Here is a 16,904-nt window from a genome sequence, read left to right on the forward strand (position 1 = left end):
AACCGATTTGATCGATAAATGATGTGGATTGAACTGGATCGGTCTGGATTACATTAGGCTGTTTGAATATCAACCGATTTGATCGATAAATGATGTGGATTGAACTGGATCGGTCTGGATTACATTAGGCTGTTTGAATATATATAGGAATATTTATTTACTGAAAAAAGAAAAAGAGAAATGATATATTCTCATTCATATTCGTTACAACAAATACTTCCTAACTTTTTCTTTTTCTTTTTCCGGTATTTTTCATCTAAAAATTTTCATAAATTCGTGATTTTTTTCCCTTAATATTGCGTATAGTTTATGTTGTAAATTTCTAAGCTTATAAATAAAATGCCTATAATGGTTGGAATTAATTGAATCAGTGCAAAGAGGAAATTGTAATGAACTAATTTCGCATTATTAAATATTCCTGAAATTATTACGATTCTTCCATGTTCTATCGTATCAGGATGCACGAACATTATTTGCATATTGTGGAACGTTTACATGAATTAATGAAATGAAATGATGATGGCAATTTGATGGTATCTTTACACTGAACTGAACTATTACTTCCATACAATTCATCTCTTGGAATTTCTTCTATTCTGCATTCTGAAAATATCAAAAGTGAAATTGATTCAAATGGTAAATCTTACACTTTCTGCATCATCTCATTGGTTATATACACGATCGGATTCATGATCAATATTATTATATCCCTTATGTATATGTAAAACGATCAATGATCATTTAGCATTGCTTCGAATTGGTATAATTATTTTAAAAATGAGCGGATGACAGAATTATACATCGTTTCTGCAAATGCGGTATCGGTACGAAATTTCTGTAAATTCTTGCCGCATCTTTTCATTCCATAATTTAATTCAAACATTTAATCAATCAAATAGTATTAATCATTTAGGTAATCTTATCCAATCGATCAATCTTTCTTTAATCAATTGACGTACGCTAATTTTACTTTCATTTTTTTATCTTCTGATAAAATCATTATCAATAATTTATTGCAGAGTTTTCTTATTACTACTACGGATTTCGATATTGAAACGTGGAATGCACATATTTAAATAAGTGGTCCCATATGATGAAAACTAATCATTCGTTTTATCAAGAATATTGATTATTTTGTTACGATTTTTATTCCATCCAATTGCTAAACGAATTCAAATTATAAGAACAATTCAAAGGCATTGAGCCACCATTCGATGAATTTACCACTGATTTCTCTTCGTAAATTTTATTCCTTTTTTTTTTTACAAATTCCTTTCAAATTTACGCGACATTGTCTCTCATATGTTACTCTCTCCCTCTCTCTCTCTCTGTATCGAAATAATAATTGTCACAGTGTCGCTTTGTTTCATTCTATAACTGCAGCGATAAATTTATGAGAATTTTTTAAATTTATGCTGGCAGAGAAAAATTTGCATAATCGCCAAAATTAATATGCATATGCGACAACTACTTGCAGTTGAGCTTGTTTTTGTGGCTTACTTTCAAGTTTTACGTGGTGATGTGAACCATGGTAGTAGCATCAGTGTATCATCATCTACTGCAAAAATGGTACGACAATGCTCCATGCGTGGTGTATGTGGACATCGTGGTGATATGCATCAAACATGTCCTTATCATGGATCACCTTTACGTATATCCGTGGAAAAACATCATCAAACGTTGAAATCATTGTGTCCACATCTCTTCCAAGGTTTGATTAATATTTATCATATTTCTATCTTTCTCTTTTTTTTTTTTTTTAAACCAAAATAAATGGTACATTCAGTTAAATGAAATATTTAAAGCCAAAAAAAAAAAAGATTAAATTAAGTTAATTTACCGATGCACTTTAATGATCTCATTTAATCAATGAAATAATTCGATTCTCTGTTAGAGTACATAACAAGGAATAATATTAAGGGATTCGATACAACGAGAAATAATATTAAAAGACCCGAAGATTGAATGGAAAGAATGTAAAAGAATGAAGTGTAAATAGGACCATCATTTTTAAAATATAATGGAGAAGACAGTTTTGGTTAGGGTCATGAGAGTGACAATGCGGTGCGGGGTTTCTTGTCCGGGCTTTGTTGACTATCAATCGTAGAAGTTATTTTTCGAAGTTGAAAATAGGAGAAAAAAAAAAGGAAAACATATCTTTCGTAATCACACAATGACATTAATTAATTAATTAATTAATCGAATTTTTTTTCGTTTATTCCTCTCCTATTTGTTTGCTTTTTTTTTTTATTTCCCCTCAAAACTGCTTTCATTTAATTTGCACTGCCTCATTTTAACCTTTTTCTTTTGAAAAAATAATTTCATTTTCATAATTTGTTGGCTTCGCAGTATTATTTTTCTTTCAAAATAAGCAAAAATACTTAATGGAATGATCACTTGAGAATTTGTGCCTAAGGCTGGAAATGACAAAAGCCAAGTTAAGTGTAGCACTCAAAGCAAAGTTCTAGCTAATTAAGCACAGTGATTCAAGATCAATTATCCTGGCCAAGAGAAGACATATATTGGACATACTAGCTGGATGTTCCACATATTATTTCTCTCAATCAAAATTTGCATACTCAGTTTGTTTAACTTTGAGATCCCTTGTTGATTGAACACCAAACACTTATCATTTAACGATGAAATTTCTGGGAACTAAGAATTTTCCATATGAAACTTTAGATTTTTTGTTCGAAATTCTCTCTTCGTCCATTTCGATCATTTATTGACGTAAACCTTCCTTTCCCTTCTTTGCTAATTATTTCTCATATTTAATTATCCATCGAATTTTTCATCAAAACATCCACTCGATATACTAAATAACATATACATTTCAGATGTAATTCGTTACTCTTCCTGAAATTCTTCTCTTCTGTTTGAGGACATTCAGTAGCATTAGGCATCCAGTAATAATTTCAGGTTGTAAGCTTCTTATGCATCGCCTAATTCTGCCTATAAATGAATAATGAAACGATTATGGAATAGAACGAAAAATTTATCAAAATATGAGCAAATAGTTAAATTTTGTTGAAACTTAAATTAAATTTTCATAAATTTTGTTTAAAAAAGTGGTCGAATTTTCGTGATTAAAAAATAATTAGACTTTAAAAATAATTAAAAGATACAGCTTTTTGCAACAGAAATATTCTCATATTTCTAAGTAGTAGATAAACTTCAAAAATAAAAGAATTCTTAAAATTTCATTAGGATCTCTGAGAAAACCGATGATGATATCAATTTTTAAAGTTTATATCATTGATATCACTCAGGTACTGTCCTAATAAGTTCTCTTATAGTCAGGATAGGGATGATAGGATTCTCTATTCAGAATAAAGATGATAGGATTCTCTATTCAGGATTGGGATGATAGGATTATTTTCCTAGGATAGGATTCTTCTCTTATATTCAGGATAAGGAAGAGAAGCAAGTTTGCATATTACGATCAATATAATGATGAATTATGATACTGATATACTGTGATAATGAAGATTAAACTTCGACAGAAAGGGTCATATTTTAACATCGTTGACATTTGTGAGATGAGACTTACGGATATAGGTCAGGCTTATTTTATTTATAGAGGAAGTTAAAATTCTTTATGAATCTTCTGGAGTATTACGCTTCCGGTGACTGGGAGAGGAAGAAGTTAGAAGGAAGCCCGCTTCTTTTCCCCACCATCTTCCCATTTTTTTTATTTTTTCATTTCTCTCAAATCTCCCGCTTCCTCTTCCCGGAAGCTGCCAAAGAGAAGAGATGATGAAACAAGAGGAAAGTTTAAACGAACTTTCCTACCTTTGCGACTGCGAAATCACATAATATATATGTTTGTGTGTGTGTGTGTGTCTGTCTGTCTGTCAGTGAATTGTCTTAGTATGACATTTACGTGAAAGTTTTGGCCTTTTCTTGCTTCCTTGTGTTATCTCAGTTCTTTTTCATGCTTTCCAGATGGACAGTTGATAGCATAATCTGGGGGAACCCCGCGGGGACGAGATCGGTCTGTCTGAATGTTTCCAAAAGAAGAATGGGCTGCAGAATTATTTCTGCCAAAGTTGCATCTCTCAACAAAAGAGGAAAAGAATAAATATTATTGATTTGAACTGTCAATAAGCAAATTAAGTAGGTCAGATGGCTGTGGCCATGAACGTTAATAGTGGCGATGTAAATCTGTGAATGATTGGACAGATGGATATCTCTCGGGTCATTTCAATATGCCTTCATTATCAGTGGCGATACCATTAGCGCTCACTGTATTGCATAGCAGTGACAGGACACGTTATTATAGCCAAATGGTTACTTTCCAATCATTCAGTAGACAAGGAGCCAAAAAGTCACAAGCTGTTCTGTTGGACTAATAGGAGGAGCAGTTGAAGTGGCCAACTCCTACCTCAAAAGAAAGAGGGAAAATGAAAATGAGCCATAAACTAAGTAACATCTTCACTTGTGGAATTGTTAATTTATGGCTGTATGCTAGTTGTCGGCAATGAATTTGGGGACGTTCAACGTGACAACATGCTCAAAATGGGGAATATGATTTGCACCAAATAATATATTTGATTTCTTTATGGTCAAGTTGTGATGGTGACAAAATGAGGAGAAGAGTTCAGTGAAATATTTAGTAACTGAGCTAGTATAAACTCACTGGATAGGTTACTTTCAGGAGGCAATGAAGAATTTTGCTGTGATGAAAAGCAGGTGGCATTATTGGATACGCAAATGACACTGCCACGACAATTCCTGGCGCGATGTCCAAGTTGCTTGATGAATTTTATACAGCTATGGTGTGACTTCACGTGCTCACCAAACCAGGCGAATTTTGTACGGGTCATTGCATCTACCGATGATTTATATCTCGTGTAAGCGTGTCGCAAATTCTTCATTGTTTCCACCGTATAAATGAGCCTAGAAATGCCAATCGGAAGGTCATCAATCAATCAAAATGGCCAACCCAAGGCGCCTTCTTACTCGTGAAGCTTCTTTTTCATAAGGTAGTGTTTTATGGGTTGCGAACGCAATTCTCTGCCAAAAGCGAATTGGGAGGAGTTGAACTGTGTTCGAATCGGTTTCACTTTTCTTCTTCCATTACAACTTGCAAGCAATTCCTACCGTTTGTTCTGGCATTAAGCTACTGATATTGTAACAGAACTGGTCGGATGTTCAATTTTTTTGATTTACAGGGAAAACAAAACGCAGTACGTCACAGAAGTTGCTTATTACGTACGAGACAGTTACGCAGATGGATTATTTCAATCATGCAAAGATGTTAGTTAACTTACATGACATCTAATTTAAAAGTAATCAGCGCTTATGCTTGCTTTTTGCAAGTCTGTCATAGATAAACAGTCTGTTTGCGCTTCTTATTGAAAATGCAGCAGACATATGAATTTGGCGGAGTTGTCACTTATCGCATTCATTATTCATGCCATTAATTATTAGCAATACAATTGTCGTCGAAAAATAAAACGCTCTTTATACTAATTTCGAATGAAATTTTTTTTTGAATTTTGAAAAATATAAGTGAATATCGATGAAATTATGATTGAAAGATGCTATTTCACAGCCATCTTCACATGTCGATAAATTAGAGTTAAATATTGGGACTTTATAGGTTCGAGCGATTGGAACGGATTATGCACTTAGTTTCATGTGTGGCGTAAGCATCACCGAGTGTGACATATCCCGGTGGTTCACTTTCTTAGGTACATACAACGAGGATATCGGTGTACCCTTTCATATCAATTTCATTCCTACTCCTTCCTTGCTCGAATCCGTAAAAGAAGGTCAACTAAACGTTTCAAATGTTACAGTGTTTGACATTAACCCACCTACCACACGGGTGTTTCTCTGTTCAGAAGCAGCTCATCCTAGTGGCTCTCCATGTTCCTGTCAGGATTGTCCTCAGTCTTGCGTTGCCGAATCACCTTTTCCTTTTATCACACAGGTAAGTATTGCTTCCGTGTATATTCATCACAGGTAAAGGTTAATCTTTTTACATCAACATCAAGATAGCTTGCTGCACTTTGATACCTTGCAAAATAAAGTTGGTGTAGTTCAGTGGTATCAATTTATTTAAAACTTCTTGAAGTATGTGTACGAAAAAAGTTTTTCGAAATTTGCGAAATTCTATTCAACTTTCTGCTTTCGATTAACTAATTGTTGACATGAGTAATTCCTTTTTCTTGAATACTAGACAGCAGTTGACCTCATGTTTTATCATATCAAGCAGAATCTAGCTAGAAATATGCAAGCTATCAAAAAAAAAATTCCAAATGGTTTCGAACCGTAGCGGCTAGTTTTTTTTTTTTTTTCGCTTACAGAATTTCTCCACGGCACAATTTACATTTATTTCGCTTACATCTCTATCATTATCAATTTCTGTTAAAACCTGAGCTTACTGAAAATGCAAAGAATATTCGAGAAAAATTGCAGGTATCAGAGAGTAGATTAAAGTACCTTATTGGTAAAGGTTACGATCCTTATTAATAATTGTGTTATCACAAATTTACAAAATTTCAGGGAGAATGTCATGTCGCATCATTTGATTGTATGCTAATTTTATCACTTTTTGGATTTGGTGGATTATGCTTTGCGGTACTTTTTTTCGCGGTAATGCATTATAGCTTGAAAAGAAGTCAGGATAGCGATTTAAGTGATTTTAAACCAACCGGTGGAACATTAGATGATGCTGACCTAGGTACAATTGATACATTGGGATCATGGATCGAGTCACAACTTGAATTGATTTGCGCTCATTATGGAGAGGTAATATTGATAGCAAACTCTGTGAACACACAATAGGTTGGATTATACCATGAAATTACAAAAAGTTTGGAAAAATTTCTACCATTCATCTTTTCATGTTACTCATATAGTGGACCTGTAGAAGATATTTTATCAATGAAACTGATTTAAATATTAAAAAGTTTAAATCATTCACCTCTCTTTTCAGCTATGCGTTAAACACCCGTTAGCGGTATTTATGTTTGGTATACTTATTGCGGTACTTTGCTCAAGTGGTATGCTCTTTGTTCGTTTCACTACAGATCCGGTAGAACTTTGGTCATCCTGGAGTAGTAGAGCACGTAGCGAGAAATACTTTTTTGATAACGAATTCGGGTTAGTTTGTCATGTTTTCATTTTTTTTTTCCGAAAGATTTTCATATTAACCGAATCGATTCACTCATTTCTTCCCACATTTCCATTCCCGCTGAAGCACTTAGTAAGAGAATCATCTACTTTTCGGTGAGAAACTTGCATCAGATTGGAATTTCCACTCTTAGGAAATGATTTTTGTTTAAAGAGAAAGGTTATAGACCATTTTATCGCATGGAACAATTGATCATATACCCACGAGATCAGTCATTCTGGCCACATGAAAATCAGTCGGACTTATTCGAACTTGGCTTCTATGGCCCAGCACTACGAAAAGCATTCCTTCAAGAAGTTCTTTCTTAATCTTTTCTTAGCAACAAACTCAACATTAAATTGTATTTCTGTCCTTTAAAATGTGATTATAATTCACTGAAGAATTAAAAGTAATTACTTGTTGGGTATTTAGGTAGCACAGCTGCAAGAAGCGGTGACAGATTTGGTCGCAATAGCAGAAGACGGTCGTAAGGTGACACTTACTGATGTGTGCTACAAACCGATGATACCTGATAATCAGAATTGTGCAATCATGACTGTACTCAATTATTTCCAGGTTACATTTCGGTTATTTTTATTTATTTGGACCAACTTTTCCATTAATCGTATTGAACTTATTAAAATTTCATTGAATGTCCTGCAGTACTGTTCTATTAAGAAATCAATCCTGAGTTACGATCTTATAAGTTAAAATTTTGACAATTTAACCAAGCTCTCGAAGCAATTACTGCAAAGAATTCGGCTCAAATTCTTATAAAATTTATCCCAATTTATTCCTTAAGTAATTCTGAGTATTGTAAAGAAAAAATTCCACAAATGTCAGGATGCCAAATCAATTCATTCGTATTTCTAAACGTTGAAGTATGCGATTTTGGATACTACAAAGCGTATATTTATCGTAGGGATTATCAAAATTTCATTCGCGAAAGCCTTCATAGGCAGATAAAAGATCTAAATTTACTGAGGAATTTTTGAGAATTTGATGAAACTTTAAAAATATAATCAGATGATTCAGTAATACTGCGTGAAATTGAGTACTTCGAAAGAGTAATCTACCAGGGGTGACTATGTTACTATCATATTTCAAAGGAATGGCAGTTTTTTTTTTTTTTACTAGAATAATATGACACTTCTGAATCAGACAAGCGTGGATGACTGGAGTGGTTCACAGTTTGATTATCTGGATCATATCATGACATGCGCTCAGTAAGTGACTTTTTCCTCCAACTGCAATTTCATTGTTTTGCAAGTTCAAACAGAGTAGTAGTTTTGGAGTTCAATAGCACCCAAAAGAGGGAAAAGTGTTTAATTTAGGAATCCGTATCAGACAATCACTCGGCTCGGTATCCCCTGCTTATCTGCATTTGGTGTACCCATTCAACCGTATGTTGTGTTGGGTGAATTCAACAGTAGTAATCAATGGGATAGTGCAAGGGGTATTGTTATCACAATTCTTTTGAACAATCATATCACCGCTGCGGAAAATAAGTATGCTGCTGCATGGGAAAAAGTGTTAGTATTTCAGTTTTTATCAAGCTAAAATTGTTCTTCCAAAATACAACGAAGTGGAATTTACATATCACTTTGCATAAATTTAAATTTAAAAGAAGTTAACTGTTGAAATGGTAAGAAAATCCAAATTATATTGTTACTTTTTTCTTAAGATTTATCCTTTATCTTCGGAATATTTCGCATCAAAACTACGCGATATCATTCATGGCCGAACGTTCTATTCAGGTTTGCTCTATCACTGCTTCATTATAAATGTTTTCCGCCCGGAATTCATTAATCTATTTCTGTTCAGCACAAGAATCTCACGTTAATTTTCCCTTCCTATACTCATCTAAGAATTTGAATCAATACTACATTGCATATTTTATGCAGGATGAAATAGATCGAGAAAGCCAATCGGATGTCTTCACCATACTTATCAGCTATATCTTCATGTTTGCTTATGTTGCATTCGCACTAGGGCAATATCAGGTTAGTTCCGCCAACTGTGTTAATCCTTGGGGCAGTAACAGCAGGTATTTGTTCTTTTTTTAATCTAAAAGGCCGTCTAATGCTCAAATAGACCCTCTCCTTTTTGTTGTTTGAGACAAAATTACATGTCATTCTTTCCCAACAGGTGACCGGGAACAATTTGGCCACATTACTTGTCCATTCGAAGATAATGCTTGGTGCTGCGGGTGTTATAATTGTTGCCTTATCAGTCACATCATCCATTGGCTTATATGCATTCTATGGCATCCCTGCAACGACAATTGTCTTGGAAGTGCAACCATTTCTAGTACTTGCCGTAGGTGTCGACAACATCTTCATTTTTGTACATGCCTATCAGGTACCATTAAAGTTTACCATTCATTAATTAAATCTCATTGTTTCCTTTTTGCATTCACAGAGAAATCTTTGTCAAATTTTCAACCTTTTTGATTATTTCGCCCTATCATATTCCTATGATGTTTCCCACACAGTTCCTGATAGATCGGAACCATGAAATGAATCTGTTAAGCATTGCCTTTACATCTCATACAATCGATAGAGTCGTTTACCAGGATGAAATGTCTATTCTCTTCTTTTGGTTTATTTGTTTCACATAAAATTGATGACTTTTAGACCAAAAAAAATCAAGACATTGTCTACAGTAACAGTAACATGCCTCAAGGATACGTTTAATAACTGGAAAAAATTAAAGTGAAAAAGTAGCAAGCATTTCTTATATATTTTTATTTTCAATTGCATTATTAACTTTTGCACACGGAAATGTGGAAGGACACGTAGTGTGACATTTTGCGACTCAGAAAGTAAAGAGTATCTGTTATGCTTTATGCGATATCTAACAATATGAACATATAAAGTAAAGCTATACTTATCACTTATCACAACCATTCGAATGATATTCCATAGATTAACTTTCTTTTGTCCTCATGTTTTAATTCAACCATCTTATAATTTTCATTATTTCCAATGAAAATTCAGCTCTGTTCCCCTCTAAATTTTTCAGCGAGCCGAGGAACCTTTGTCGGAACCATTACATTTGCGAATTTCACGTATAAGTGGCGAAGTGATACCGTCTATGCTTCTATCATCGCTCTCCGAATGCTTATGTTTCTTCGTCGGAGCATTATCTTCAATGCCTGCTGTCAAGGTAATCTTTCAATGAATCCCACGATTTTCAGAAAATAATTCTCAGATCACTTCTGTTCATTATCCCTTCTTGAAATTCTCCCTTGCCCAACGAACAATTCATGAATTGTCTAAAGAAAAATGAAGAAAGAAGATATAATTTCAGCCTTTCATATATTTTTAAGATTTACTTTCTAAGTTAGTGCCTACGACGATGTGTTATGCATTAGATAGCAGTTTTTGTTGAAGTTGAAAGAAGGTAACACTCCTTGTGACACTTGTTCCAATATTAAACATACCCAGAAGGCAGTGCTGATAGTTTTCTATTTGCCAGCATTTTTGCTTGATTTTTCAAGATTTTGTTATGAAATTTGCCTCTTATAGTGTATATTTTTTTCGTTTAGGTATTTTCGCTATATGCAGCTTTAGCGATATTTTTCAACTTTTTCCTACAAATAACCTGTTTCCTTGCTATATTCATCGTTGACGTGCGACGTGAAGAGGTAGATTTGTTTCTGTTTTCATGGAAATGCATTACTTGCTTACATTATGAAGTTGTGGTGTCGCTTCCCTCTCTCTCTTTTAATCCGCCAGCAATCTTTGGTAACTTGTCACATCAAAATGTTTCTGTTGTTGGTGACTATTGTTCCTTTGTAGTACCATCATTTACAGTATTTATTACCATTTCCAGTATTATGGATTTATTGAGAAGCTTGCGAATATTTAGGATGGTAGGCCAGAAATATGTTGTTGTCGTCAGATAACAACCGTTGAAAGTGTTAACAATGATGGTTATATGTTGTACCTGTTCAGTAACTACTACGCACCTTTTCTGCTATCAAAATTCGTTCGAATTATTGTGGTAAGGATAATATAATAATAAAATTTTCAATGAAATCATGAAAATGAATACTTTTCTTGCATATTTAAAGACATACAATCAGGTAGGCCACTATATATATATTTGGCTTACTTATAGCTAGATTCTTTTTCTAAGCAATTTTCTTAGATTTTGCCTTAATTTTAGATATTTTTATTTGCTGGTTGGCTGTGTAGCTCATTCGCAGTGATAGGCAATATACCGCTTGGATTTGATCAAAAAATGGCAGTTCCCGAGGTACAACAATTTATTTCTTTTTTTTTAAAAGGAATATACAGACGACATTATTGCTTCAGCAATTCTTATATTCATTTTTATGCTTAGGGCTCCTGACACCCTGGAACTAAGACCTAAACATTAATGTGTCAACTAAATATTGGTTCAACAAATTTCTCTTCCTTTTTTTTGGCTCTCTTTCTGTTTTCGTATCTTTCCCTGCTTTTTTCTCGTTTTCTTGTTTGTTCTTCTCTCATCACTTGTTCATACTATTTTACTGAGCAAAACTTATCGTTAGTTCGATCATCTTTAGCCATGAAAGACATCGCCAAAAATGATCGAATAAACGATAAGTCATCACTTACTCCGACGAATCCTTCTTCAGAACTGATCAATTCTGAATGAATCAGACATTCCGAAGTCAATGACTGAAGTAATTCATTCATTCATTTCCGTATTACTGAATAAAAAGAAAGAATAACTAATGACACTGAAAGAATTTTCATCGATGAGAAAATTTCCTTCCATTCATCTTTAATTCCAGTTCATCTTTGTAACTCGATCAGTGTCTCAGCAGTACTTCCTTTGGTATGCATATGGAAGATTCAGGAAATAAATACTTCCTTCTTCTTCATTTCTTAATTTCTTTCTCTTATTGCTTATTAAGCAAAGAAGAAAGCACTGATGAGATTGAATTTTCCATTCCGGGATATCTGGTAGCAGTGAAATATGAATCGACAAAATTATGAAAACGGAGAGGTTTACCCACAAATACCGTACGAGGAAGTACTGAGGAAAGAATGTTAATTATAGTGATATATGCTAGCTTTTTACAGGATTCGTATGTTTTTTCCTATTTCAAATCGATGGATCGATTTCTGTCAGTTGGTCCACCAGTGTATTTTGTCATCAAAGGTGATTTGGAATTCAGTGATCCTTATGAACACAACAAAATTTGCTCCGGTTCGGGTTGTGCCACTGATTCATTGGGTGCTCAAATCGCCCATGCCGCACGGTGGTCAAATAGGTGCAATAATTTATGTATTTTCAGTTTCTAGTTGAATCGTTGTTGAAAGCTTTTAAAATATTTCTCTGCTAGTGGAAATGACACAAAATCAATGTGATCATAAAATGGCAAATCTCACTTCTCTTGTTAGTATATCCAATATACCTTTTTTCACAAAAACTTACAGATTTTTTTTTGATTTTAACATTTCAAACAGATGATAGGATGCTGAGAAGATTAAAGAGTTGTTTTGTTGGGATGTATCAATTGAGTAGGAAATTTCAATATTCAAAGAGATTATCATCTAAAAATATCAATAACATTTCAACTGTTTTGTTTTTGCTTTTTTCGAAAATTTGACAGTCCACTGATTTAAATGCTGTTAACGAAATATTATCTCTGTTACAGATCTTATGTAGCTTATCCAGCAATGAACTGGCTCGACGATTACTTCGACTGGTTACAACCCTTCGGTGATCCACCATGTTGTCGGATGTTCCCCAATGAAACCTTTTGCTCCTCCATCGGTAAAATTGTATTATTTTCTATGATCATAATTGATAATTGCTACAATTTATTTTAATGTTTCATTGCTGCTGCGATACACTATCAGATGATCTCTTAACAACAACAATTTTCTAATGGATGTTGGATTTCGCCAATCAATTTGGTACAATTTTAGAGAATTCAGAAAACTGCATCCCTTGTAACGTGGAGTTTCTCGATGGTAGACCTCGCTCAGACCTGTTTTATGATCATCTCACGCACTTCTTCTCCAATAATCCAAGTACCAAATGTGCCAAAGGGTAATTTTCTGCGTTTATATTTCAACCAGTGCAAAAGTGCATTATGAAAGGTCGTGATCAGCTGTCATACATTTGTGTGGATGTCCCAAGAGGTCAATTCTTTCCATGCTGAAAATTGAAAAGGATTGGTTTTCTTCTGGACAACTCAAATATATCTATGTAGTATTGCCTCTTATATATTTCTAGAAGTACGGTATGAGCTTTTTCAAAGTTTCTTTTTTTTCGAAATCAGTGTTTGTGTTTTCAGAGGTCATGCAGCATACGGTTCAGCCGTTAAGTTATCTAGGCGTGGCCGAATCTTGTCTTCGCATTTCATGACGTATCATACAGTTTTGAAAACTTCATCAGATTTCATAAATGCCATGACTAGTGCTCGCCGTATTGCTGCCAACATCACAGCTATGTTAAACAAAGACAGGGATGGACGATGTCCTATAGAAGTATTTCCGTACAGGTCATTTTGCAGTCCTTAATTTATTTAGTTGAAGAAACCAAATTTGCTGAGAATATGGTGTAAAATTCGATACATGAAAGATCTTTGGTCTAGCCAATTGCAGTCTTCGAAATTAAGGAAGGGAAAATGCTGCTGTGACTGTCGAAGTTGAATTTAACCATTAGCTAGTGGTGCCAACAGCACATCCGCTAATCATTTGTATGTTCAAAAAATGGAATCTCGAAGTAATACAATTCACCTTTTAAATGTTAAATTTTAATTATTGCAACGAAGTGACCCTGATAACCTTTCACATTTTTATACACGAAATTTTGTTTGCAGCGTATTTTACGTTTTCTATGAGCAGTATACGACGATAGTAATGGATGCATGCATCCAGCTAGTACTCTCCTTAGTAGCTATATTTGCGGTCACAACAGTGCTTCTCGGCCTTGATCCGTGGTCTGCATTCATAATTGATCTTACAATAAGCTGTGTTCTGTTTGACTTAATTGGTCTCATGTATTGGTGGAGTATTGATTTCAATGCTGTTTCTGTTGTTAATCTTGTCATGGTGAGATTTTAAGAATTTTTCATTGTTTAGAACTAAAAAAAATTAGTTTTTAAAATTTTAAAATATCCTTTCGCAGACAGTGGGAATATCGGTGGAATTCTGTTCGCACATCGTTCGATCATTTGCACTAAGCGTTCATCCGGATCGTTTGATGCGTGCTCGGCATTCTCTTGCAAGTATGGGATCATCGGTTCGTACCTTTATTTAAATTTCGAACTGTTTCTAAAATTTTTGGTATAGACTACTTTAAGACGGAAAAATAAGCTGTTTGTCATTTGCAGGTCCTCTCTGGAATAACACTTACAAAGTTTGGCGGAATACTGGTCCTCGCATTTGCACATTCCCAAATTTTCAAAATATTTTACTTCCGTATGTTCCTTGGCATTGTACTTATTGGAGCATCACACGGTCTCATATTTTTACCTGTTTTACTCAGCTATATCGGTAAGTGATCTTCTCTTACTGTTTTCCGGTAGAGCTAATAGTTCAGCTCGTAGTCATCATAAAAAGTATAAAAGGGTGCATCATTGTTGAAGAGTGATTAATGTTCCGAAGGTACGTCATTCAAAGTGTGTGGTGTTTCCCGCACCTTGACCGGTCAAGACTTACTGGATGTGCAGTAGCGGAGCTGAATTTTTCAACTAATACTCTCATCCACTCTTTCCGGCCACTTCTACTAAGATTTATTGAAATTAATCGAATTTTGAAAAATTATAGGACCACCGATGAATAAGCGCAAACTGATCATGAAGACACGATCAGAAAGTTGCTGCATAAATGACTGTAGCGGTACAGTAACGAAAACATGTCTCACGAAGCACTGTGATCCTTCACCACTTCCAGATGTTTTCTAGACAACCCTATCTTTAATTTCTTCACTGGTGCATTCCTTCTAGTCTCTTACTTTCGTTCATTTTCTAGGCTTTATTCAGGTTCTCTCCTCGATTAGTAGTGTTTTTTCTCTCGGTAGTCTAAAATTTTGCATAAGAATAAGAAGCAAAGTAGTATGAGTTGTAAATTTCTTTTTTGAAATATCCTCATCTAATTTCGTATCAGTCACATCATTACAATATCAATAAAGCTGAAGTTAAATGTGTAAATTACAGCAATATGTTTTTTGTTAATTTAGCTGTTCGTTTCATCTGAACTGTTTTATCTTGAGTGACGTGCCTCATATCACTTTTAAATTATTTCTCTTTTTTTTTTCGCATTCAATATCTTTTGGTTTCGTTTTATTCAAAAGAATGCACATTTTCTAGTAGTTTTTTTTTTTTCTTTTCAGTTTTGATGAGATCAGAGGCATTTCAGCAAAAGTTCATGAGGTATTTTCTCCATTTTAAGGTATTTTCAGAGTTAGAAAAGTTGATTTCGAATTCGAATAAAATTTTATCAAAATGTGCATTCCAAAAAATATATCAGCTTTATGTTATATTTGAACCAAAATAGCTGGTCATTTTTTTTTTCTTAAATTACTGTGAATTATTCGCTTTACTGTACAAAGTTCATCAAAGATAACTAATAATTTGATGGAATTATTACTGGAAGTTATCCATTAAAAAGCGCTACAAAATGATTGTATCCATTAAAAATTTCCAATTTATTGCGATAATTAATTGTTACCAATGCTTAAATAAAATCATTTTAAAGAAACAAAAAAGAAAGTGTTCTGGCAACAACCGAATATCCTGTAAAGTTGGGAGTAATGCTGGGATTGAATGTTCAATGGCCAAGCCTAAGAAATATTTCATTTCATGGCTAACTGCTATATTATTGGATCTAATTGTAAATGATTTTAGAAGCTATCATCAGTAAATACCATTACAGACGAAATCGATTGACCAATCCTGTTAAAATCCTTCTGATACATTTAATAGATTTATCGATCTATTACAATCATCCAAGATCACTTATAAGCGGTGAAAGGTTTGTCCAAATGGGAATAATGATTATGAAATAGAAAGGATTGGATGGGGAAAGAGTTGGCATGATAAATGGAAGTGGTCATCATCAGATATCCATAAAGTTATGTCCATCATTCATTCAATAAACAAAATGATCCATTTATAGGCAAAGAAAGATAGGATTTGACCTTCAGAGATGAGAATGTCGCGAGTCCGTTGTAAGTGACAGCATCGAAAGGTATGAATGTGTATTGTGTGCACTGATTAATTCTTCAATAGAAAGAAGAAGGAAGAATCGTATCACTGTTCCCATTTAAGGAATTCCTTTCCTCTCAACTAAACTTATTTCTCTTTTCCAATTATCTATAAAATCCAAATAATTCCGATTACGTGTATATTACGTTTGTTTTTGTATTTACGTATATTGACGTGTACTTTTGACGTGTACTTTTTCATTCAGTATTTAAATTTATTAAAAAGAGAATTATCAGCTCATTATCAATAAATCTAATTGCTATCTTTCACTTCATAATAGTACACATTTAAATACTTTTAGTTATTATTTAAAAAAAAAAAATTTTGAGAATAAATTCTTCCATACATTCTTACTTTACCGTAATATGTCCTTTTTGAATATGAATTATTTGTCACGGTGTAGGAATGATATCAAAGGTATTGCTTGATAAATAAAGGCGAATAAATTACTGACAACACGTGTACGTGAAACATTCACGCTAGTATTCACGTCTTATTTATATTAAGTGCAAAAAGAAGGAATGTATCTCTTGTTACAAGTACCTTTTCAGGATTACTTATCAG

General features: G+C 33.8%; 1 protein-coding gene across 1 annotated transcript; it reads left to right on the forward strand.

Annotated features, from left to right (window-relative positions):
- The first annotated feature begins 1,188 nt into the window (after window positions 1-1,188).
- LOAG_17484 (niemann-Pick C1 protein) lies at window positions 1,189-15,274 on the forward strand. Its single transcript, XM_020450145.1, has 26 exons — window positions 1,189-1,239; window positions 1,478-1,711; window positions 4,658-4,853; window positions 5,175-5,259; window positions 5,606-5,938; window positions 6,514-6,759; window positions 6,947-7,113; window positions 7,311-7,440; window positions 7,556-7,699; window positions 8,261-8,349; window positions 8,458-8,655; window positions 8,808-8,880; window positions 9,028-9,126; window positions 9,272-9,484; window positions 10,148-10,291; window positions 10,674-10,772; window positions 10,997-11,131; window positions 11,297-11,386; window positions 12,202-12,392; window positions 12,780-12,898; window positions 13,054-13,177; window positions 13,425-13,631; window positions 13,953-14,184; window positions 14,261-14,374; window positions 14,466-14,628; window positions 14,902-15,274. Exons 1-26 carry the CDS (start codon window positions 1,215-1,217, stop codon window positions 15,036-15,038), a joined length of 3,987 nt encoding a protein of 1,328 aa, XP_020306227.1. The 5' UTR covers window positions 1,189-1,214; the 3' UTR covers window positions 15,039-15,274.
- The last annotated feature ends 1,630 nt before the right edge of the window (window positions 15,275-16,904 follow it).

The sequence above is a fragment of the Loa loa genome (genome assembly GCF_000183805.2).
Source record: "Loa loa unplaced genomic scaffold supercont3.81, whole genome shotgun sequence".
Classification (NCBI taxonomy): Eukaryota; Metazoa; Nematoda; class Chromadorea; order Rhabditida; family Onchocercidae; genus Loa; species Loa loa.